This window comes from Siphateles boraxobius, unplaced genomic scaffold (assembly GCF_051911475.1).
Source record: "Siphateles boraxobius isolate OS27281-9 unplaced genomic scaffold, OSU_SipBor_1 41, whole genome shotgun sequence".
NCBI classification, from domain to species: domain Eukaryota; kingdom Metazoa; phylum Chordata; class Actinopteri; order Cypriniformes; family Leuciscidae; genus Siphateles; species Siphateles boraxobius.
The window spans coordinates 19,980,136-20,005,509 of NW_027509042.1; the positions used below are offsets into that span (position 1 = coordinate 19,980,136).

At 39.9% G+C, this 25,374-nt stretch overlaps 1 protein-coding gene across 4 annotated transcripts in view; it reads right to left on the reverse strand.

Annotated features, from left to right (window-relative positions):
* Positions 1-25,374, reverse strand: part of sned1 (sushi, nidogen and EGF-like domains 1) — a 34,472-nt gene that overhangs the window by 8,135 nt on the left and 963 nt on the right. For 2 of the 4 annotated variants that reach the window (XM_077198860.1, XM_077198862.1), the window contains exons 2-22: positions 19,302-19,589; positions 18,896-19,036; positions 18,604-18,766; positions 18,394-18,519; positions 17,957-18,070; positions 17,403-17,516; positions 16,710-16,823; positions 16,298-16,348; positions 15,776-15,883; positions 14,347-14,439; positions 13,131-13,262; positions 12,680-12,799; positions 12,374-12,490; positions 10,684-10,827; positions 8,920-9,093; positions 6,526-6,639; positions 6,306-6,419; positions 3,811-3,924; positions 3,382-3,498; positions 1,827-2,114; positions 1,147-1,330 (exon numbers count right to left, since the gene is read on the reverse strand). In XM_077198860.1, the coding sequence (XP_077054975.1) occupies positions 1,147-1,330; positions 1,827-2,114; positions 3,382-3,498; positions 3,811-3,924; positions 6,306-6,419; positions 6,526-6,639; positions 8,920-9,093; positions 10,684-10,827; positions 12,374-12,490; positions 12,680-12,799; positions 13,131-13,262; positions 14,347-14,439; positions 15,776-15,883; positions 16,298-16,348; positions 16,710-16,823; positions 17,403-17,516; positions 17,957-18,070; positions 18,394-18,519; positions 18,604-18,766; positions 18,896-19,036; positions 19,302-19,589 (2,930 nt within the window). Of the gene's footprint in view, positions 1-1,146; positions 1,331-1,826; positions 2,115-3,381; positions 3,499-3,810; positions 3,925-6,305; positions 6,420-6,525; positions 6,640-8,919; positions 9,097-10,683; positions 10,828-12,373; positions 12,491-12,679; positions 12,800-13,130; positions 13,263-14,346; positions 14,440-15,775; positions 15,884-16,297; positions 16,349-16,709; positions 16,824-17,402; positions 17,517-17,956; positions 18,071-18,393; positions 18,520-18,603; positions 18,767-18,895; positions 19,037-19,301; positions 19,590-25,374 lie in introns of all 4 variants that reach the window. The other 2 variants (XM_077198861.1, XM_077198859.1) reach the window with 1 other exon arrangement.

The following is a 25,374-nucleotide window of genomic DNA, read 5'->3' on the forward strand; positions in this document are numbered from 1 at the left end:
CATATGTATGCATATATGTACAGTACTTATTTCAATGCATCAGTATCACATGCATGTATGTTTACATATTATTAAATATGTCGGAAACAAATATGTATGTCACATATTTATACTTAATGTTGTCCATATATGCGAGAAATACCATAGCCTACTCTGTAATATATGCAGATATATGGTATCAAATATACAGTAGATTAACTCAAATATTTTCTTTACATGTTTGGACACATAAATGTTCATATATGTTGCAGGCATAGGCTATATTGTGTTCTCAGATAAGTCAAATATATGTATAGATACATGTCATGCTATTTAAAATAGAACATATATTACATTAAATTTTTGTATGGGTAAAAAGTACAAAATATATTTCAGGCCTAGTGGAGCTGGTAAGTAATAAATGTGTAAAGTTGCATTAAATGGAAATACTCAATTAAGCAAGAAAAAACTACATCAAATGTGTATTTAATGATTGGATTAACAGTTATCTGTGCTGTTGTCCAGTAACTCCAGTTGGAATTTTCACCCCAAAATGGCGACCGCGCTACCGAAGCGCCACCTAGTGGCTGTTTCCAAATAGGCATCAGAGTTTCGCCTCTTGTTCTTCTATACTCTTTGCCCTGAACAGCATAAAGTTAATTTTTTTCCACTTTAATGTAAGAGAGGAATTTGTGGCCATCTAGTGGCTCATACTTGAATTGCAGGTAAACGTTCTAGCAGCAAGACAGAAGATTGTAACCCTGCACAGTTTCTTCTTTTATTATGTGTTGGTGAGTACTTTACACAATTAATCACGTGGTGCCTTCAAATCCCCCTAGGAAGCTCTTACTTCTAGGTCCAGAGATTAATCGTTACATTATGACATTATATTGAAGTAGGGTTAGGGAAAACAAAACAATGGTCATTCATGTGCTCAAAACTCATAAATATGACATTTCTGATTGCACTTGAAGGCTGCAAAAAAATAGATGGACCAATTACAAGATAATTTTCCCCAAACTATGCAGACTATTCACAGACTTAAAACATGAGGGGGCGACAAGCTGCAGTCTTGCAGTGCACTTTGCATGAGAAGTAATTTGTAGCTGCCCCTGTGTTTTCTCTTTCTTTGTGTATGTGCTGACCTTGTTCTGTGTCATGACTGACCTGAAGGTGTACTCTGTGACGCTGCTATTGAGCACGGCTGTGCGAGGTCCACTACCTTCTGCAGGAACCAGGGACACTCGAACCTGACTGATCGCGGCATGGCGGCCAACATGCACCAGCCACCGCAGCCATACCTGAGAAGATGACACATTCACTATCTCCAGCTGTTCCACCTTATGTGGCCCTGAGACAGAACAGGAGAAGAAGAGCCTGTAAGTGAATACTCTACTTGCATACGTTAGTTTAGAACTATTAGTGTGTAAAAATTAATCACATTTAATAGTGCTTCACATATTTTTTCTTGAGACACAAACAACATTACATTCATATTCGTTTAAGGGCCATAACAAGGAAACACAGAGTCAGACTTTATTAGGCGTCTTTAACAACTATGTACATAAACAAAAACACAATGTTAGGTACAATGTACTTATTGTGTTCATGGTGTATTGCAAAACACTTCTGCTGCTATTGAGGTGGGAAATAGGTAAGGGGTGTAGTGGTATGTTTAAGGGTGGATTGTATCATTAATTTAAATGTAAGTACAAAGTAGTTTAAAGACACTTAATATAAAGTCAGACCAAAAACAGATATTGCATTCCTGCTGTCACATTGTGCTAAGAAAACAGGATGTAACATAATCACCATATAGGTACAGAAGAAAAAGTGGGAGCTCTCACTAGTGCGGATGAGAGCGAAAGCTGGCTGGCTTATGTCATTGCTGTTGGTGTTGCGTTTGACAGAGAAGGTGGAGATGTTGTAAAGCTGTCCGGGGTTCAGACCCTGCAGCACATAGGTAGAATGCTGCTTCTCCAGGAAGTCTGTCTTCCTTGGTCCACGACCAATAGGAGCAAAGGCAACAGCAAAGCCGCTGATCAAATTCTGAGTGACATCTGAATGATCCCAGCGTAACTCAACTTCATTTTCTTCTACCCGCAACACATGCAGGCCAGATGGAGGCAACAGGTCTGAGAACAGTGAAAGTATTTTAAATAACTCAAATACCAGTGGTTCTTCACCAGGTGGCTGAGGCCCACTAGAGGGCCTCCGCAAACTTCCAATGGGGCCTGAAGATGATAAAGCAAGCTAAAACAACAATCTAAGTTGTTTCTTATTTCAATTCACCCCATCAAAAACTGTATTTTTTTTCAGGTATGAGGTAGCATAGTTTTAAAGGGGATTTTTAGTCATGAAAAATTAAAGGTAAGGTAGGCAATTGCATAGAGGCTAGCAATAGCAAGCTAGCTTTGAAAGCATGATATCCCACCACCTCCCACTACCTCATATCTTAAATGCACATAACATTACAATAATAATGAACGTTAACAGCTTACAGAGCTCTAGTTATACCACCTCACTGCTGCAGATTCATTTCGGCGTTTGTGACGTTGACAAAGAAATGCATAAATCCGAATCTGACAGCTCGGGTAAAACGTCACGGGTTGCCATCTTGTAATTACGGTATTGACATGGCGTTAATGCAGCATAAGCTCATTGTTTTGGTTCAGGAGGAACTGTAAAAGGTGACGGCTGTTTGTTTTTGGTGCTCTGTGGTTGTCTACAACTCTGTATAGCCTTACGGAACGAGCAGGGTGCGTGGAGGTATGGAAATTGGCCTATGTTGTTGACAGGCAGGGAGGACATTGTAATGTATGTACATTTTTTTATATTTAGAACACTTCTATTATTGATTGCTTTCAGGTTGTGAAGAGTTTCAACCAGTATAACAAAAAGTGTTTATAAAACACATTGCCAACCATACCTTTATTAATAAAATCTTAAAACGGCATGGTATGTTTATAAAGAAAGTACATTTTTATGGCACTAAGGAGCTTTAAAAAAATGTATCAAGTAGAAATTGTGAGTAAAAATTACTTGCTTATCCGATACTCCTTGATAAGTTATATAAATTCATTGGTTAATAAAGTGGGATCCTAGAGAATATTCAGCTCTTGAAATTTTTGTAATTCCGAAACTTATTTTAATTAGAATTAGAATTATGATAGCTACTTGTTTTAATCTATGGACACTCTTAGTTTCCTTAAAAATAAAAAAGGTTGAAAACCAAACATACAGCAGATAACAAATCACTTTAACAAATCACATTGCCAGCAAAAACACACAAACACTGAATTCCATTCTATCTTAATATCTAGTTCCTTTCTAAATAGCCTCCACTTAAATAAAATGAATGGATATGGGTTAATTTGAAATAATGGAGAATCAGGAGCTGACCTCTCTCACAGTCTCTCCCTGTGTGGCCCACCCTGCAGGCGCAGCTGTAGTTCCCCCTCCTATCACTCCAACAGACACCTCGGTTCCCACACGGCTGCAGTACACATGGGTTCTCCACTAGACGGCAACAGAGGATCGATCGAGACCTTACATTTAAAGCACCCGATCTGACAAAGGTACAGAACTAAGATAATGACCCATAGACTTCCCAGAAGTGGAAGGATACACAGATTTCACAGCAATCTTTTAAGTTTGTGAGGATTTTGATTAATCCAGGTCAGTGTAAAATAGTAATAATTTACATAATAATTTTTTTTTTGCCAGAAGCAACTGAATGTAAATTAAAATCTCAATAGTGCTAATTTTCTCAATTTTCAGTCTCAAATTTGTATTTAGCAAGGAGTAATATTTCATAAATAGTTAACATACATGTCTGGCAGCGGTCTCCAACATAACCCTCTTTACACACGCACAGGTGGTTCCTCCTGTAGCCTCGGCACACACCTCCATTCAAGCAGGGATTTGGCTCACATCCATCCTGTTCTGCAGAACAAACACACATCTGTATCATAAGATGGGAAATCCTTCATTCTTAGAGGTGGGCTGTTTGATGGGGATAATGTAGGTGTGAAGTGTTTTGAATCTCAATTAAAACAGATTTACTGTAAGTCAGAATCAAGGGGAAAGCAAATTATGCAGAATGACAAAAACAGCCGGAGATGCAAGCTGGAAAATAAGTTGGGAATCAAGACTCAACAAAAGCAGGTCTCTTTTTTCTTTCTATATCTACCATATTGTAGCTGAGTTTATATGATTATTGCTACAAGCTACAAGCATGATTTTGTTGTTCACAAAGGCCCTGTCTGCTTTCTTGTAGATGCTTCATAAATCCTTGCAAAATAAGTCTATAACAAGTATTCACCCCCTTGGAAGTTTTGATGTTTTACAACCTCACAGATAATTTAACCTGCTAGCGATTTTTTTTTTTTTTTGTCAAAGTGTAAACAAATTTCTACAAATTGGTCATTACAGTTATTACACACAAAGTAATGTTTTGCTTAAGTAGTTTAAGTTGGTATTTAGCAGACGTAGCTTTGGCAGTAATTATAGTCTTGAGTCTGTGTAAATAAAATAAAATTTGCACATTTGGCCACTGCAGTTTTCCCCCATTCAGGTTGTGTGGAGACTGAGTCTACAGCCTTTTTCCAAGTCAACCTGGTTGGTGTCACCCAGACTCCATCAGCTTTTCCTTCTTAACTTTTCCCTATTTTTCTGCATTTATTTTATCTTCTACCCTCACAAATCATGCTGCAGAAAAGGATCTCTCACACACCATGATTCGAGACAGGTATAGCTAAGGTCGGAGTAATGGGCATGCCAAAAAGTGAATTGCTACAACAGAAACTAGCCCCTAACCCTACCCCACCCCACACTCTGACAGACAGCTTTCGCGACCAATGATAAAGACCTTTCGTTATGCGCATTACTCCAACCTGCAGATACACACACTTGCATGATGCTGCCGATGCCACCACCACCATGTTTCAAATTCACATTAGGAATGGTGTTTCTGATGATGCACAGTGTTAACTTGGCCAAAAAGCTACATTTTGGTCTTATGGAACCTGGGGGAAGTCCATCATGCCCAGCCTCACTAATTTTAGACCCTAAATCTTGTATCACTTTCAGAGAGGCTGTCTCCAGAGCGTGTACGCAGGATTCCGTATTTCGTTCATAATGCCATTCCATGTTTGCGATAGATGGTGTTATTCTTGGCGTCAAGGAGGCTGAGGTGCATATTCCTCAGATCCTCCTCAATGTGTTTGGCCCATGTCTTCTTTGGTGCAGAACTTTGTACTGACTAGCCAGCTAATTGTTGCCACCAAAGCAGCCAATACGGCAGGCAGTCTCTGCGCATTTAAAAGACATGGCCAAACCACCTCATCTGCCTTCGCTGGATTGCTATATTCTATACGGTTTAAAGCCAAGTTTCCTTTGTGTCACCCAGCTCGGGTCACCTCGGCAGAGTGACCACCCTCATCCGTTTTCAGCTGGGCTTGGGACCGTCTTTGGTCTCTTGAAGGCCATAGACCAGGGGTGCCCAACCCTGCTCCTGCCGATCGACTGTCCTGCACAGTTTATCTCCAACCCTAATTAAACACACCTGCCTTTAATTTTCAAGTGATCCTGAAGACCTTAATTGGTTGCTTCAGATCCTGAAGACCTTAATTGGTTGCTTAAGGTGTGTTTGATTAGGGTTGGAGATGAACTGTGCAGGACAGTCGATTGGCAGGAGCAGGGTTGGGCACACCTGCCATAGACAATCTGTGCCAAACACATATTTTAATTTTAAAAGCTTGGATATCTTTAACTATTGACAAAGTCATTTGTTGACTAACCAGAAATGGGACATTCTAGATAGAAGCACATTTACATTACACTCAATTGAAACCCCTTAGCTACTCTACATACATACTGATTCCACTTAAGTGTAAAGCGCAACTTATCTGAGTAATGCACCGTACTGCTGATATTTACGCTACACCATGACGCACTACGCTACTTCTGAGATCGTAAGTTGCGCATTAGAGGCAAGTAGACTGCGTATGGCCGTTTGGTCGGAAAGCTAGAATTTTACTTTGTAACGTGTGTTAAATATGAATTTTTCTTACACAAACTCATCGCTTTGCTTCAGAATCGTTTACGATGGATGGATGGATGCACCTTTTTGAGCTTCAATCTGTTGGTTGCAATCCACTGCCATTATAAAACTATTATAAAACTATTTTTTAATATAACTACGATTTTATTTGTCTGAAAGAAGAAAGTCATATACACCTAGGATGGCTTGAGGGTCAGTAAATCATGGGGCCATTTTCATTTTAAAGTGAACTAATCCTTTAATACATTCCAGATGATGTTACCTATCTCACAGTCCTGTCCAGCATAGCCCTGCTGGCAGTGGCAGAAGTAAGAGCCAGGCTGATCCTCACAAGTACCTCCGTGCTTACATGGCTCAGAAAGGCATTCATCAATATCTGTCAAAACATTCACAGATATCTAAACTCAAACCATGTTTTCACACACAGAGATGTCATTATCTGTAATTTCAAAACGTTAGTATAAACAACAGCGGTGTGTTACCTGTTTGACAGCGCTGGCCAGTAAAACCGTCTTCACATTCACACAGGTAGGAGGTTACCCTATCGCGGCAAGTTCCCCCATTCATACACGGCTGAGACAAACACTCGTTTATCTCTATAGAAAAAGAGTTGGTGAGAGTCATTCACATACAAATCTTAGCTCACAAACTAGGGAAGCATTTAACTCTTTTAGCATTAAAACTTTTGGTAACACATTAGTTTAGAGTCCAGTTCTCACTATTAACTAGTTGCTTATTAGCATGCATATTACTAGGATATTGGCTGTTTATTAGTACTTATAAAGCACATATTAATGCCTTATTCTGCATGACCATATTCTACATCTCTTAATTCTACCCAATACCTAAACTTACCAACTACTTTACTAGCTATTAATAAGCAGTAATTTGGAGTTTACTGAAGCAAAAGTCATAGTTAATAGTAAGTTAATAGCGAAAATTAATCCCTAATAAAGTGTGAGTGACCAAAATTCTGTAGTTCAGATTTTGTATAGGCTATATCCTGGAAATATTTTCACTGACCACAAACAAACTATTTGCATCTTTTCTATCCAGTGTACAAGGCATAAAACGACATGTTATTGATTAAGAAAGGCTTATTGTAGAGCCCTTGTATTAATCAGGGTGAATTGGTGAATCAGGGTGAACACCAATGTTCCCTCTAATTCTTTTTCTTGCTGAGAAAAACTTTTTTCTATTGGGCGGACATATTTCGCCACCTGAGCAAAAATATTCTTTATACCTGACCTGTACAGCATACGTAGAAACACAATGGTTTCAACATTCAGTTGTAACTTTTAACTTGAATGTGGCATTTCTATTTTATTTGACCCTTGATGTAACTTATTGGTATTAAATCATATTTTTGAAAAACAAGCAGTTAATTAAGAAGTCACTAAATGAAGCACATTTTAGGTTACCTGATATTTTTTTCACAGTGCTGTTAACTGTACAGTCTTTACCAAGAAATCCTATGAAAAATAATTTACAAAATCTTCTGAGGGACAGTTCAATTCTTTACAATAATAGAATATAGTATGAAAGAAAAGTAAGCTGTTACACTGAGATGGTTTGGGAAAAACATAAAGTGTTTTTGTACAGTCAATTAATTGTGTACAGGAAGCATTAAACCATCAAAGTTAAATGATTTTTTTTTTCTTATGAATTTCCTATATTTTCGTTAGCAGGGGGTTTCAAAGTTTTTAATAGCAATGAGCCCGTGAGATTATTTATTTGGGCTTATAATATAATATAATATAGGCCTAATATAATATAATATTAAAAAACGAATTGAAGTATTTGAAGTGATATAATGTATATAATTTACATATGATATTGTTACAATATATAACAAACTGAAGCATTTAAATAGATCGAATAGCTAAATATTTTCGAGAAAAGTGAATATGTGAACTCTTTTATAGTAATCTAACCATGCCTGTAATTGTTACCGTTCTGTGTCCATCCACAGTTATTTCTACCACTTTAATCAAACCACTCTTCTTTAAAACATTATGATGTGATTTTATTTCACATGTCTGCGTTTCTCGTTGCCTCTCGTATTGAGCTATTTGGTCCGCACGCAAGACTCACTGCCAATCACACATGCTCACATCACTCTCTTTCTATGAAACCTGAAAACTGCATGCACCAGTTTTCACTCTATAGCGGTTGACCAGAGCACTGAAATTATTTCTCACAATTATTTCTACAATCAAATAGATTTCCCCACACATTTCGCGTCAGTCCTCTGCGTGGCATTTTAATCTTTTCTGCGCGGCCGCGGCTTCAGAAGTGGAACATTGGTGAACACCGATTTCATATCATTGTAGAAACTTTGCTTGAAAGCCCATCATTAACACTCTTCAAGATGAAAAGAAACTGATATTTAAGAAATTCTTCCTGTAAATACAAATAAATCAGGTGTTAGGTGACAAGCTCTTTTCCCTCCTCAATGCAGCAAGAAAGCCGTACAAAGCATTTGCATTTGGATTCCTGCTTGTCTCACTGTGTACATGGCCAATTTATTTGATATGATACAGATGATGTAGTAGCTCTTGTTGCCAAAACATCATCATGCAATGTACCACAGAAAGACCGCAGAATTGTTTCATGTTTAAGAGCTCTGAACTGTAAAGCAAGGCCTGACTACATTCTGTTAGCTCCCTAACACGCTACACAAACTTTATGTTGGTTTCCAACTAGGCTACAATTTGTTTTAGAGTGTTTCTACTTGTTTGACATTTAGTAGGCTCATCAGCTCTTCTTCCCAGCATTCCAAACCAACCAACCATTTTGGAATGTTGGTTTCAGGGTGGGAAGGACTTGGGTAAACTTTGAACAACAAGGGTTTTGAATAAAAAGTCTCCACTAACCTTCACAGACTGGAGGCTGGCTCCAGGACCCCTGGCTGCTGCAGATGCTCTGGGTGGCCCTGGGAAGGGTAGTGTAGCCTGGGTGGCATGCATACAGGGCCATGGAGCCTGGGGTAGTGGAGGAATACTGCACTTCTGCATGCTTGACTTTCACAGGGGGGCCACAATCCAGACCTTCTGTGTGCACAGAGTATACAACGTGTACATGAAAGTGATTATTTTATTAATAGACTGTTTGCAATTAGTCAGGTTTGTTAAACAATTATAACATTTACAGGTATCATATCAAAATTGTGGGACCCCTGGCTGCTGCAGATGCTCTGGGTGGCCCTGGGAAGGGTAGTTTCTAAACGTATCTTGTTCACATGTAGGGTCCCTGTTCATGACAGACATTTTAATTGCATTTTGTGTCTGTTAAGAGGCTCAAAAACACTCTTTATGTCCATGCCCCCATAGCTGCCGTTTTAGCTGCGTGGGAGCTCTGGGCATTCGCGGTCGCAGCTCCGAGTAGCAAGAACCAATCCGGTTCGTTTTTTTTTCTATAGTCAGTACTCACAAAGGTCTAACGATCAAGATTAACTTAAAAATTGCCCGGAGTTCTCCTTTAACTAATGTAGTTAACTAATGCTAACGAACCTTATTGTAAAGTGTTACCGAATTATTATTATAGAGCAAATGCACACATCCTGATTTTGCCAGTGAAGCCCGGTCCAACTGTATGATTTATAATAGTCCTTTACGATTGTTGCTTTTCAGACTACAAACACGATCCTCGTTGTAAGCCGTGTCACACTGTAAGATCTCAGTTGTCATTAATGTCAGACTGTACGACATTCAAGATGCGTTAAAAACGGACACGCACAAGAAAGCTCTTCCGGAGTTTTACATTATTAATCAATGACATGTTCTGTGACAGTGAGCTGCATTACACGCGGGATTGAAATGGCAGCTACAAATAAATCTCGAACGTTAATTTTGGTAATGGCTTGTCTTGAAAAACGATTTAACGAAAAAAATGTGACGGTCGTTGTAGGAAAAGTCACACTGCAGAACTGTGAGTCAAATCTTCTGATACTGCCAGGTCAAAAGGTTAAATTTGATCGCAACAGTCATTAATCGGCTGTCGGTGAGTATGTCAAACTAGCTTTGGGGGATTGGGGGGCGACTGTTGGACACACTATAAAACAAAACACTGTGAGCAGAGACGGCAACCGATATTTGTTTCTTTCTACAAAATAAATTATTGCTTTTCCCAAAAACATAAAGAACCAACCTGTCTCACTTTACCCAATAACACATGGTTACATTTACAGCCACGAGCAGATCCATAAATAGAGTGAAGCTGTAAAAACATCCTTTTTGTGAAATGTTTTAGGTGACATGGGGAAGGTATTTCATCCTATCATGGAACAGCAGGACACAAATTTAACTGCACTTTGTGAAAAACCTTGTAGAATCAACAGTAACAGAGCAGAGTTATAACCCCTGTTCAGAGAGAGTATCAAATGCACTGAGTACTTTATCTAGCTCCGTCTTTAGGGAGGCGTCACACAACCCAGCTTTACTGCAGGAACTGGCACCTGCTGCTTAGTCCTGGCATCATCTGAATGAAGATGGACTACTGCTGTTTTCCTCCTAACATGCATATCACTTACACCTAAATGAATGAATAGTGACTACCGCAAAGAGCCCTGTGAGCTCCTGATTCCTGTCGTGTTGGCAAACAGCTCAGTGTACTTCGTAGGTAAAACAGAGTTTGATTACCCTCCAAAGCTGGATTGGATCCTTTGTTGATCTCGCAGTGTCTTCCTATGAAGGATGGGGAGCACTCACATTTGTATTTACCAATGTAGTGGAAACATGTCCCCCCGTTCAGACAGGGACTGGAAGCACAAGGATCCGGCTTTCCTAAACACAAAGGTTTAAACCGTCATGGACAGTTGGTGTACAGTTTTGTGTACAAGTGTGTGCATAACCTGGGCATTTGCACAGTTTTATTATGAAAGAAAGGACGGCAATGTGTGCGTCTAAACAAGGCCAACATGTGTGAGAAATCATTGATCATTACAGTAGCACTGAGAAAGAGAAACAGCTTTTCATGCATGTGCCAGGGCAAGTTGTTTTTCCAACATGTGAGGAATCCAAGCGTTGAACAAACTCCAACAAATTGGATCATTACACAAGGCCAAACAGTTGCGAAACTCTAATGTGGGACAAAGTTGGGATAATGAAAATCTAGAGATGAAAAGCATCTTGGCTTTGAAGGACTTTTATCTTTGTACAGTTTTATGGCACTCTGTGTGTGCGGAAATAGCATTTTCCAAACATGAAAAAAAGCAGATTACAGTATTATTCCATTTGACCACAAAAGAGGAGAGGAAGGGTGAATGAGAACTGTAACATCCCATGGGTGCTCACTGCTGGCTGGTAATTTACAGTAACATACTTGCACACACTCAGGTCTTTTTAAGGCAAACAAAATGCGAAAGAATCCAGATGAATGGACCAAGCAGAAGGAAATGGAAATCCATGCCCCTACAATAGAGGGTGCGACACGAATGTACATTTTAATATGAATGTAATCCATTTTGCAATCATTACCCAGCTTAAAAAAATAATTCTTAGGATCCGTATGTAGTACCGTAACATATAAATGTGTATTTTTTTTAATCTTTTGACAAATCTAGTTTAATGTAGTAAAAATACATTCATGCAAAAAGAATAAGATTTAAAGCACTTATTGCAAGAAAATAGTCTTGGGATGCTTTCACACCTGCCTCATTTAGTTCGGTTGAATCGCACTAGAGTTCGTTTTTTTTTAAAGCAGCAATCGCACTCTGGTGCGCACCAAAAGCGGACCAAACAAGTGTACCGAGACCTCCTCGAAGAGTCTTTCAAACTCTTTCAAACGAACTCTGGATCGGTTTGTTTGTGGTTAGAATGTGATCCGACCTCGACCAGACCCAACTGCTAAAGAACTGCGCATTTTTGGACTAAACCAGCTGCCGTAGTCAGCTGCGCTGTGCATTATGGGATGAGGACTAATGTTTGTTGACAGTTTGCACTAGCATGGCAGTTTAGCAACATTAATGCACACCTCCTCCTGAAGTGACTTGCGACGCTCCTTCGCCGCGTGTAGTGCATTAAAACATTATTTTCAAGCCGCATCCTCGCTTCATTCTCAAATGTTATTTTTTGCCTAAAGTAGTGTAGACAAACTATATAATATACTATGACCAGGGATACAATCAGCCCACTGTGACTGCATTTTGGTTCGTTTCATCAACTCATCATCTGATTCGGACCAGAGCAAGTTTGGTGTGAAAAGGAACCAAAACGCCTGAAAATGATACAAAGTACAATTTTTCGCCCTTAGTCCGGACCAAATGAACCGAACTACAGATGTGAAAGCACCATTGAACTGTGCCCCAATTGTCTTGAACTAAACACTTACCCACTTCACAGTGTTTCCCTGTGAAACGGTAGGGACAGACACACTGGTAGCTGTCAACTTCTTCTTTGCAAGAGCCTCCATTACGACAGGGACCAGAGGCACAGGTACTTAATCTGACTGAGGAAAATAAGAGTAAATTAAATGCCTTATGTATCTGCAAATAGGCAAAATGACTTCTGTGAAATGAATATGTGATGCATTACATAATATCATGCACAATGATCGAATTACTGAGAATGTGACTACCTTTTAATGTGTAAGCATGGAAATGACAAAATGTTAACAAGGGTGGCAGATGTAACATACCTCTTTCACAATGCTGGCCTCTGTAGCCATGCTTGCACTCACAGATGTAGCCTCCATCTCTCTCATAGCAATACCCCCCATTCTGACACGGTGAAGAATCGCAGGCCGATCGGGGCTGTACTGAAAAACACAGACATCGGCTTCACCACGTTCCCTCACAGCAGGTGATCGCTTTTACCATTCTCTAGTAACTTTCATTTGTGTGTGTTGGAATGATTTCATTTAAATGCACACTACAGTATAGATCCTCTGTGTATTTTAATAGCCAAGTTGAAACTTTACCTTCACATTATGTCAACATACAAATAAATCTTTCTTTCTTCATTTACTCAACATAACGCCTTCATTGCTTTGGGGACCTTTGCCATCCTGACGACCTGGCACAGTTTTTGCTCATTTGTCATGGAGACCATGCTCAGCACATGGCTTCAAGGCTCTCCAGGGCTCTTACCATATGGGTAGAAGTCCTTGTGATCGAAGTCGACACCGGTTTGGCAGGTGCAGAGGTACGTGCCGCCATACTCCAAGCATGGGCCTCCATCCGGACATGGTCTGTTGTTACTACAGGGGGTTTGTGTTACCTCTAAGGAGTGAAAAAAATCCACAGAAGTTAATTGTTATACAAATATGTGTGCAGTACAACTACTGATCAATAAAGCATGTTGCTTATGTTTGACAGACTCTTTTCAGACTCTTATGATTCTCAGACTTTTAGTGCCTTCCATCATCATCATCATGCAGAGCAGCTCTCAGAGTGATGAATTTCCAAAAATAAATGATTTAGTACAACAGAGGTCTTTAACCCAATGCTCTGCAGAATTTAGCTCCAACCTTAAATCAAACACACCTGACCCAACTAATGAAACTCTTAAGAATCATACAGGCAAGTGTGCTTAAGCAGGATGGAAATAAACGGTAACACTGTATTTCGATAGTCCTCTTTAGACATTCTACTAACTATAAGTAACTTTGCAGCTACATGTCAACTAACTGTCATTCGAGTATTAGTAAACTGTCTGCTTAATATCTCCTAACACTATATTTTGTTGGTCCCCCAACAGACATTCTACTGACTATAAGTAACTTGGCAACTACAAGTCAACTTGTTCTCCTAACCCAAACCCTAACACCTAACCATAACCTAACAGTCTACTGACAGTCTATTACAGCCTACTAATACTCTAATGAGAGTTGGTTGACATGTAATTGAAAAGTTACTTATAGTTTGTAGAATGTCTAAAGTGGACTATCGAAATTAAGTGTAACCAAATAAACTTTGCAGGACAGTGGGTCTCCAGGAGTAGGGTCTGAATTAAGGTATGATTACAAACCATTCAATAGTTAGCTAACTTTCCTCAGGACAAAAGAATCATGCAGGTGGAACAGCGATGTAACGAATCACTAGTTACTTGTGTCCAAATGACATATTTTTAATGCTAAGTGTTAGGCCTGGTGATGAAAAAAAAACATTTGAATTCACTATACTTTGAGTAGCCTTTCACAGTAGAAACCAGACAAACTCCCTATTAATGTAGATCAACAATTAGCATTATTATCCTAACAAACACACTGCATACATAAAAATGGACCTCCCATACCTTACTATGGTCTTTGGAAGTTTGAGCCACAAGAAATCTATTCTGCATTTGTTCGCAGTTAATACATACCAAACTGACAGTAGAGTCCAGTGAAGCCTGTCGAACATTCACATGTGCCATTCACATCAACACAAACTCCTCCGTTCTGACAGGGACACTCCTCTGAAGGGATTTAAATGTGAAGTAGAGAGAAAGAGACAGATAAAAAGAAGTTTTGGAAGGAGCTCAGCATAGTTTTCACTTTTCTGGTTAAGTAAACATTTTAAATATTCAGAAATATGATGCTCTCTCTTCACATCAGTCAAATTGGCACAAAGTGTAAATTCAGTGGAAGCATGTGTGGGAATATCACATTGTGTGTGGGGTTACGAATAGTTTTCTGTAGTGGGATTTGTTGTCCCAACAAATTTGTTTTTTTATATATATAAACTTGTTTCTTGGGTGCAGTTTTTCCCACAACATTTCCCTCACAGTTCATAGTGTGCTGAACGACTGTAAGTCAATATTCTGTACAGCTTTTGTATACTGGAAGACTTTTTATTTTCTTCTTCCCGCAGTAATTGCAGCAGTGGTTCAAAGTAAGTTGCTGTATCACTGTTAAATTGCTTCCTTTTGAAGTCCAGGGAGCTTGCGTGAGGGTGTTATTTTTCTGATAATATGTAACATGGTTTTGATCAAAATGTATGACCCTTGGGGCAATTAATAGGTTGTTAATTCGCCGGAGCCATTTTCACTTGTTGTCTTTAAGGTCGGTGTCTTTGATCTCTGTGCCCCATTAGACACTCCTGGGTTCTCCCTGTGAACTTCTGCCTTCTCTTTCTGAGCGGACTGCATAACTTGTTCCACTAAACATTCCAAGTGAGCCGGGCAGGAAGGTATTCTGGAGATTTAGGAGAGTCTATATAAGCATCAATAGTTATATTCAGGGGAATAGGGTGAATTTTCTGCAGCTCTCAAAGTGCTTTTAAATCTTGGTTGACAAAGTGTGCAGTGGACACAGTGACCCTGGGAGCAGGGATGCTGACAGACAAGGTACAAATAAATGAGATAAAGCAGACGATGAGGATGTTGTACCTCATGTCATCTTCATAAGCCAAGTCTTTGTAATTTTGTGGTTGGGTGTCAGAGCGTCCAAACACATCTCACCTGCTTTGTTGCAAGGAAATGAATTCCAAACATTAGGACTGTCTCATAAAACAGAGGCCCTTTTAAGTCTAGACAAGAGCCCTTCCTCTTGTTGGTAAAGTAGTAAAAAGTGCCATAAAGCAATTATTTACAACATCAAGCGACTTGCTGCAAGGTCTGAGCAGTAAACTGGGTGAGGCTGTGTAGGTTTGCTTAATTATGCTCATCCATCAAGGCTGGATAGTCTTCCTCATGCAGTGCTTCAAATTCCTGTGGGATAGTGATGTCTGCCTTGTTCTTCCTCTGTGCCATATTCCTGCCCAATTGCTTGAGGAAAGTAGCTACTGTGCATTAAAGTCTGAAAGTACTGTACCTTCACAATCGTCACCATAGTAACCGGGGATGCAGGTGCAGTTGTAGTTTCCAGAGCCAAGGTACTCGCAGATTTGACGTTTTTCACAACTCTCTCCATCACAAGGAACTGTAAGTGAAATATTACATATGTGTGATCTTTAAAAAAAGAGATTAAAGGCCCTTTCACACCAAGAACAATAACTATAACGATAACTATATTGGCATCCACACAAATGCACAATATCTTTCTGTTTATTCTAAGCGTGCTGCAGTTTTGAGCTCTTTAAATCAGGATGGATGGCTGACAATGTTTTTATCTTTCATCAGCTGGAAAAAAAATTGCTTCTGAAAGGAAGTTCCAATAATACCATCTCTTGGTGACTTTAATGTTACAGTTGTGGTGTGTACTCTGCCATTCTTTTATATTTAGAACAATTTTTAGAACAATATCTTTAACGTTATCTTTATATAGTTATCATTCTTGGTGTGAACGGGCCTTAAGAGATTAGCCTTAGCAGGAACTTAAAGAATGTTTACTTACCTGTCTGATTTGCAGCATCGGCAATAGAGGAATTTTCCATGACAACTAACTCTGTTTTAAGGGAAAATATAATTTTTTTCTATTATATTCTGGGGTCAGCCCGATCTAGTACATGAACCAGAAATTAGAAAAATGAATCAGTTTAATTAGTCAAACACAAGTGGTCTGAAGCCATAGTTATTCTAGAGCATTCCCATTTCTTTATTAATTTCTCTATTTCAATTTCTTTGTGTCGATCCCAGTTGGAAAAAGTTACTGCAGGCCAAATATAAAGGGGAAAGTAGGTGGCTGGCTGTGTAAACATCTTCTATGATTAAACATTTTTCCCATTGCAAAGGGAAACAAAAACAAAGACTGGATAATGTGTTGTGGCTGGCATTTATAAAGTAAGACGGTGGGTTGAAGATGGTACCTGTCTCACAGTGGCTTCCAGTGAAGTTTGCCGTACAGGTGCAGGTGTAGTTATTGAGCAGGTCTTCACACGCACCTCCATTCAAACATGGCATGGATGCACATTCATTGATGTCTGGATTCAAAAACACAATATTCATTTGTCAGTGCAGATACAGATACTGGAACAGCTTGGTTTGGACTGTGTCAATATCTTAAGATGTGAGGATGTATGAAAGTTCATGCAGGTATATGGTTTCATTGACCAGGTGTCTAGCATTAACAATAATCTGGTCTCATATTGAAACAAGGCTTCAAGATATGCAAAGGGCAGCGTTTTAGTTTCCAAAGTACTTCCCAACTGGGCTTATCATCAATAACCTCCATTGTGAGAAGCCCAATTTGTTAAGCAGGGGGAATCATGTCATGCTTTTTCCTAAAAAAGTCAGACCGAGGTTTGCTTAGAGAACTTGGGATATTTGGAACATAAAACCTGACCCAATATGAATACACAGGAACAGAAATCAAAGTAACTGATAATATAATTCCATTTACTAGCTCCCCTTAAAAGTATTGCACTATAGCAGTCTTCATGCAGTCAGTCTAGATAAAACCATCTGTCAAATGAATAAGTGTGGGCCTAATGCGGAAAAAAGGAAATGTTCCCTGGGGAAAGCTATGGCCTTTCAGTGACACTCCCAAGGTCCGTACTCACCTGACTCACATAGGAACCCAGTATAACCTGCTTGGCACACGCAGGTGAAGTTGCCGACACCCTCTATGCACTGTGCTCCATTGAGGCATGGGGTCTCTTGGCACTCATCTATGTCTGCAGGCAATAAACACAGACACACACACATACACACACACTGAATATTTATTCAGCTGATTAATATATCCTCCACACCGTTCCCCTCACTCTGAAACTATGCACTTCTGGCTGTGAAAGGTATTAGAGGTTTGATACATCTCTGCAGGCTGGACTGTGGGAATGAGAAGGAGGTTCAATCTAGCAGAGTGCTAAGGGAGGAGGGGAGGACAAAGTCAGTTAGGAGAGAGGCCACAGCACGAAAAGAAGAGCTTACTACGTTTAAAACTCGCATCCTTTTTCACTTGCTATTTTAGACCTCATTTGCCAACTTTTTGAGAAGAGCCTGCATTGGACATTGGAGAAATGCAAGTTTCTTTTTTGATTATTGCTCATACCATGAAGTTTTCTTGTGATGAACTTGAAATTGGAGTCAGATAATTGAAGAATCAGGTATTTACCCATCTCACATGTTGTCCCTATGAATCCCGGTGGACACAGGCAGATAAAGTGGTTGATTTTGTCCATACATGTGCCTCTATTCTGACAGGGGTATGAGGAGCACTCATCAACCTCTATCAAAACACAGAAAAGAACGACAAATATGACATGTGACTTTTATTAGACGTGCACACAAGAATGAAAACATTAGGGAACCCTAAAGTCCAGGGGGTGGAGGAAAGGGCAATGAATTGACCACAGCAAAAGGTTGGACTGACTCTACTGTATGTATATTACATACAGATGTGACCAGGGGAAATTCTCTCCCTTAGGTTGTCCCCCTGGCTTGCAGGGTGGAATTCTGCTTTTACAAGTTGAGTTTCTCTTTCCTGGCAAGAACGAACAAATAGGATGAGTACGGGTTGTTGGAGATGGAAGGATTTCATCATTCGTTTACCTATCTGGCACCTGCGTCCAGTGAAACCAGCTAAACATGAGCAAGTGAAGGAGGGATTGCCTGTGATGCAGTCATCAATGCAACGACCACCATTTTGACATGGCCTTAAGTTAGCACAGACCAAAGCTGAGGAGGACAATAGAAAAGAGTATGAGCAGACTTATATTTTCCTGTTTGGACTGTCCATAATGTTTTCTAATTTGCTGGTACCTGAGTCATTGCAGCTACCCACTTGCACCTGAGAATCATCAATACGAAAGACCCAACGACCAGGATAGCCGACATTCGTGGTGGTTTCAACTTCTACAATATCATCTGTCCGAGAGCCTGGGATGTTAAAATAACGCCTCCCATCGCCAGCATTAAAACCTGCCTAGGAAGAGAGTGGAAGTGTGGGAGAGTTCTCTCAGAGTGGATTCTTTCATAATTTAATTTCACTGCAGTAATTTCATTCAAGATTAACATCCATGACAGAGCTGGAAAGTAAAGGCAATGACCTTACCTGTGCAGCTATGCCCCCCAAGCCTGCTAGGTCACCACCACTGGTAGCATGCATCCCTGTTGTCCAGGTAATATTGTGGTACTGGAAGATGGTGAAGGAGAGCTCACCATCTGTTATAAGAACTACTTGAAATGTATTGACCTTTAGAATAGAGCAAGAGGGCAAGTTAGTTGCCACAACAAGTATGCAGATTATTTTTTATTTTTTTAAATGTTAGATCAAGGTTTCTTAACTCTGGCCCTCGAGATCCACTGTCCTGCAGAGTTTAATTTTGACCAGGGTTGGAGCTAAATCCTACTGGACAGTGGACCTTGAGGGCCAGAATTAAGAAACTCTGCTAGATGGTCTTCTAGAGAAAACAAATGCGGTGTTGATTTTGTTAGTTTAAAGGACGTGAACTTGGTACCGGAGTTATTGAGGTGCCACCAAAAAATGTGACTTGATGCCAGGTAGCAATCAGAACCCATGTGGTGACAAACATAGGGAACTCAGGGAAGTAATGATTAGTGTCTGCAGTGGCTCTTCTCAGGATAGCAGGATCTTTGCTATCTCGATAAAAGACTCTTCCTGCCCTCCGGTTGTCTACATCTGCCCAGAACGGAGCCACCACCCTGCGGTCTCCAGCAATAGGGAATGCCACAGGGGTGAACTGGGACACCTCCCTCAGGAATGACACCAGGCCATTGTTGTTGACCTAGAAGACACAGGGAAAAAAGAACAAGTACATGCTCTGGGTTAGCAGAGTCAGCACACAAAGCTTCCTTCAGCTCACCTTCCTGGCACTCATTCCCAGATTCCACTGCTGAAGCTTTACCACACCATGAGCTGCATGTTTGGACATTTACATTCTGAGTTGCACAAACAAAATATTTCATCTCAATTAAATTCTTTCCACACTCAAGTATACCTGACGACAGAGACCGGGTTAGTTCACTCTTGAGTACTGCAGAGTCAAGAAATCATAGACCAACAGAAATCAAATGATTTTAGAAGGACTTTTTCCAAGCAGGAGAACTTTAAACCATCAAAAAATCAGTTTCTCGTAGTGACTCTTGGAGTAGATATTGCAAAAGGCCTTGAACAGTCATCTGATGGCTATGATGTATGGAACATGCTGACTGGGGATAAGCGGAGACAAGCTGAGGTGTCCAGCAGTGTGTTGAGACTTGAGAGTGAGCAGTAGGAAGAGTGAGGCAGGCTCCTGTGGCAGATGTATCCTTTTCCCATCAGGGAACAGACAGCTGCCTTGTTCTGCCAGACATCCACTTCTTGCAGCTGAGAAAACCAGAGTACTGTTCAGACACGCATACACACTCTGACACACCTGCCCTGGCTCCTGTCTACTAGAAGTGGTTTTAGAGGGTGAGGCCCTAATAACTGCCTCTAAAGTAACCACACAGCCCAACACTTGCTTAGCTGACCACTGGCTTTGCTCTGTTGACTGTGTCGACTCCTGTGATGAATGTCCTGCCAAGCTGACATAGACAAAACCTTAAAGCATTTACAGGACCACAGTGTTACTAAACTGATATTAATATCAAAGCAAATTCACTGAACAGGCAAATTGGTGTCTGTGAAATACATTTTGCCAGTGCTCCCTGCTTCACCATTTAATTGTAGTTTTGCAACCAAACTTTCCTCCAGTGGAAAGATTGGACATTTGAAATCCTTTCTGAACTGTGACTCACCTAAACTTCTATTATCTATTAGAGATCTATTAGACTATTAAACTTCTATTATCTATGAGATCTATTAGAGAAATACTACCAGTCACCACATCATACTATCACAGCACAGAGCTACAATGAGAGAGTGTGTCTAACATATGCTAGTCAGTTTGCACCTGCTTAGACACACTCCTCTCCAGGTGTTCGCCCCCTAATGCCAACTACATTGTCCCTTAATGTCCCTCATCTGCACCCAACTCTGGCAGCAGCAACAGCAACAAAGGCAATGTCAGACACATGGCCTTTTTCACCCCTCCCTATGCGTATGGAAACCATAATTCTGAGGCCTTTGCTGTAAAAACAGTAGAGGAAGTTTTGTTTGGCCTGACTCGGGTGCTTGGTTAATTGGCCGACCGCAGTCTTCCCCTTTCTGCATCAGTGTGCTGTGGCAAGAGTGTGGTTAACGTGGAGAAGCAGAGTGAAGCCTGTAGGGCCACAACTCTGGGGTCATTGAGAGGAGCCCTGTGAGAGAAGGAGAATGAAAGAAAACACAAAGAGTGAGATGCAGGAGAGATGAAAAAGATGGAGGAATGGAAAGTGCAGGCACAGTTCACTGACAGATATAAACCCTTGACAGGAACCAAAGTGTGATTTAGTGTAAATGTTTCACAAATGACCAACACACTTGAGAATGGGCTGCAGTACTAAACTATTGCATGCTAATGATATAAGCAGCAAACTGGGAAAAGAGAGTTGTATAGCCAATAGGGACAGCAGTGTTTTGACCGGTGCAAGCATTGGAGAGGTAGCAACAGTGTGTGGAGGTTATGAATGGAAATTGCTTACCTTGCTGCTAAATTAGCAGCGGAAATTTCACTAAGCACTACATTAGCGATTATTCTCTGGTGCTGTAATATGTGCTGGCTTTTGTTCTGATCTTTGTGTAGCATCTGGAAGAGTTAAATTAGTTGCTTTTCCTCCATGTCCTGGTATCTTATTAAAAGTAATGTAGGATGGAGTAGTTGGATCTAACCACAGACTAAAGGTGAATAAAAGCAATCATATCTTGTGGGATGTAAAATTACTTTACATCAAAATAATTTAAAGTAATTAAACTGAATTATTATTGCTCTTTTTTTAAATATTTATTTATAGGTCTACATGGTGCAACTCCTGCAACCATGTTATTTATTCATTTATTTATTTTTGTTATTCTTCGCTGGATATACTCTATCAACAATTTTCATGGGCTGATTTTCATTTTAATACTAAAATAAACAATTACCTGGCAAAAATGATGCCAAAACAAATCCCTCCATAAAAAAAGGTGCCCAGAGGTCAGCTTGAAAAATAAAACCATGGAATTTTAACACGTTCACTTTTTTTTGCATTTCCTAGAAATTTTAGGAAAAAGCTGAAGTGGGTATATATATGTTTGTATGATTGACCTTGGCTCCTCTTTCTCCAGGTCCTTGTGTGGCTATAGTGGGTTTCTTTATCATGACTGGCATTCCACAGAATGCCAAACCATGACCCTTTGTATGGCACTGCACTCATTCATATCTTATAATAATATACAAAGATGTTCATTATTCTTGGAAAAATAACTGAAGTTCAGTATAGAAAAATTAATTTGAGTGGCTGACCCAATTGAATTGAGTTCAAATATTAGCTCAAAGCTTAGCATAACATATCACTTATCTTGACATAAAGCATTACACGCTAAGCTACCCAGTTCCTAACAAAATCACACATATGACCTCACATACTTAGCTAATATTTGTGCTACTTAAGTGAAAAGGAGGAGGAGCAAAAAGAATAGAGAGAAAAAGAGATAAAGAGAAAATCCCTAAAGGTTGAAGATTGCCTCTCTATAGTTGCGCAAACATGAAGTGTTATAGTGCTGAGGATGAGCTTTAGCAGATGTGCTCTCAGTGTGCCGTGAAACCTCAAATCTTTCTGTCCCCATAATTTTCCCTCTTCTGTTTTGACTCAACTGTTGGATGAATAATTCTATGCCTAATACAATTATAAACATCCATTTTATAGCTTCCCATACAAACAACTTGTTGGGAGGTATCAGTTTCTTAACTTGAGGTCCCCAAAAATCCACAATGGTGTTCTGTTCACCATCAAAACTTACATCAGTTTCATTCACAATAATTTCAAGCTTTCTGTTTTTTACATTTGTTGTGGAAATCCATGTCATGCTTTCCTCTCTAGCCTTGGATCTCATCCTCTCTGCTCTTCATCCCAGTTGTTCATAAGGTTAGTTAATTGAGAGCCTGCGTTGTTTGGCATCCCTGAGACACTTTACAGATGCATCTGGGTTCTGTTAAAGGGATCTCTCCTTTCTTCACTAGAGCAGCTGGACAGGTCCAGTGGGAAGACCCCTGAACTTGTTATCTGAGGCTGAAGAAGAGTAGGAGTAAGAGGAAGAGTGAGGGTAAATGAGGGGAGAGAGGATGGGTCACAGCTACATGTGAAATCTCTCAGACCCAAACAAATGGACAGCATTGTGGAACAAGAAACAGGACATTTTGGACAATTCTCAGTTCATTAAGGATTATACAGATAGGATATATCGACCAGGCACTTGGAGGCACTGGATGGCAAAGAACTTGATTCCATAATTCTCAGCGATGAGGAATGAATGTAGATGACATAGTAGTGTATATTTATGTTCTATGTAATATATAGCAGAACAGTGTACTGTAAAAAAAAAGCTGTCCACTTGAATTATTCCAGCTATTTTTAATACACGTCCTCAGCACCAACAAGTCAAGTCAAGTCAAGTCATCCTCATTTATATAGCGCTTTTAACAATGTAGATTGTTTCAAAAAAGCTTTACAGAGATAAACATATAATTTAAGGTAACAGAGATTGGTTTGGTTTTATAGTGGTTCTTGAAAAATGTTTTTTCCAGCTAAAGTTAGTTTTGATTGATTCACTTCCGTCTAAATGATCATTTGTTATTAAATTAGGGGCAGCTAAGACGACACCGTTCTCTCTAAACAGACTTTAAACATGAACCTGTGATAGACGCTAATGGCGTTCACATGCGCATTAAGAATTGATTCTATAGTTATGTGCGTTTGAATATATGTGCGCAGGTTTGTAATTCCTTACAAACCATACCTAAACAAACTACTTGTCTTGTCTATACATTTTGATGGAGAATTTTATTTTATCTTATCACTTTGGGTAGGTACGCGAACCGAAAAATTCCACAACGCTTTATCTGTAGAGTGGTATAGGGATCCTCCATAGGGAGAGGCTAGTTGGCACTTCAAAAGAGTTAAGAATTCGTTTTGTAAATAAAGCTTAGTTTCAAAGTCTAGAACAAAGTTCATTCGTTCGTTCGTTCATTCGTTCGTTCATTCATTCATTCATTCATTCATTCATTAATTCATTCATTCATAAAGAGCTCTGCAAACTTATTGTCATGCCTAATAGAGTTGAATTGGACACAGGAATGTAGTTGTCAAGAAATGGACAAATCCCTGTTATCCCTGTCAGTAAAAAATACACTAAATACACTGCCTTGAAGCTGAGGCAGTAATCAGTATTTTTGAGTCACAGTTATACTGCAGTATTATAAATAATATTTAAATTATCGTGAAGGGGGAGTGAATGAGAAAATGTGAGAAAGATGACTGGGGGTGAATAGAGAGTATAGGTCAGAAGGTGAAACATGCAATAGCAGGCAGTACTGATCCTTCCTTTTGCTTTAAGAAAGCTCTTACAGTAATACACTGAGGCAACTCTCAAGAACCACCTCAAATTGTTTGGTTCAAGAGCTTTTCTGTTTTTCCAAGCCCAGAAGGCTTGGAATGCCCTTTCGGAAGAAATTATCCATGAGGATCTGCCCTCTGAAATCTCACCTGTTCAAATGCAGCTCTCTTTTGGAAGAGATCAACATGTGGCTATGGCGTGCAATAAAGCTGAAGTGTAATTGATTCTGTTCAAGCAGCTCGAGTGCATTACAGAAATCTTGACCGCAATTTTAATGCTGTCGCATGCTTCAATGCACCGGTGACTTGCTAAATCTTTTTCAGATCGACCCGCAGTTACCTCCCAGTTTGTACTCGGTGCACCCTTTCTGTAGTTACCACCCATTATTGTAGCTTCAGTCCTCTTCTGCTCTATCACATTGAACTAATCTAATTTTAGATATTCACTGCTATCCGCAGCAAGTCTTATCTTGTCTCCAATTCACATTAATATTTACATTGCACTCTGAGATATGAGATACTTCTCAGGGTGACGCACAGATGCATCACAAGATAAACTAAGTTTTGTAGACAACCCTGCACTATTTCAGCAAGCTGCATTTGCCAGAACATGAATCTAGGTGACTTCATGACTTTAAAATAGGAAACACAATATTACCCCTCAAAGTTGTGAGGGCACATTTGTTTGAATGACATGTAGTGGCTGGGTGGGAGAACGATTCTCTGGCATGTCGGATGTGTCAGTTGTCCGCTGCATTGGGATTGTGATCTCACTCATCCATTTGCCTGCAGACCAGTCTGGAAACGTAGCCTCTGTTGCTGTGGTGCCTCGGCCAGGCTGGGCAGGTTGTTGGGGATGGAAATATGGTAGTAAAGATGGGTGCTCAGGGTGGGGCAACATATTTTGGGAGGCAGAACGACTGGGATGCTGCATCAAAACAGATGGTGTTAATTTACGAGGATGGAGCTTCCCCTGCGGAGGCTGAGAAGCTTACATGAAACAGATCAAAGCCCCTCTCGCACAACCAAAAACAGGACGCAACTATGATCAAAGCACCGAGATCTGTCAGAGCACTC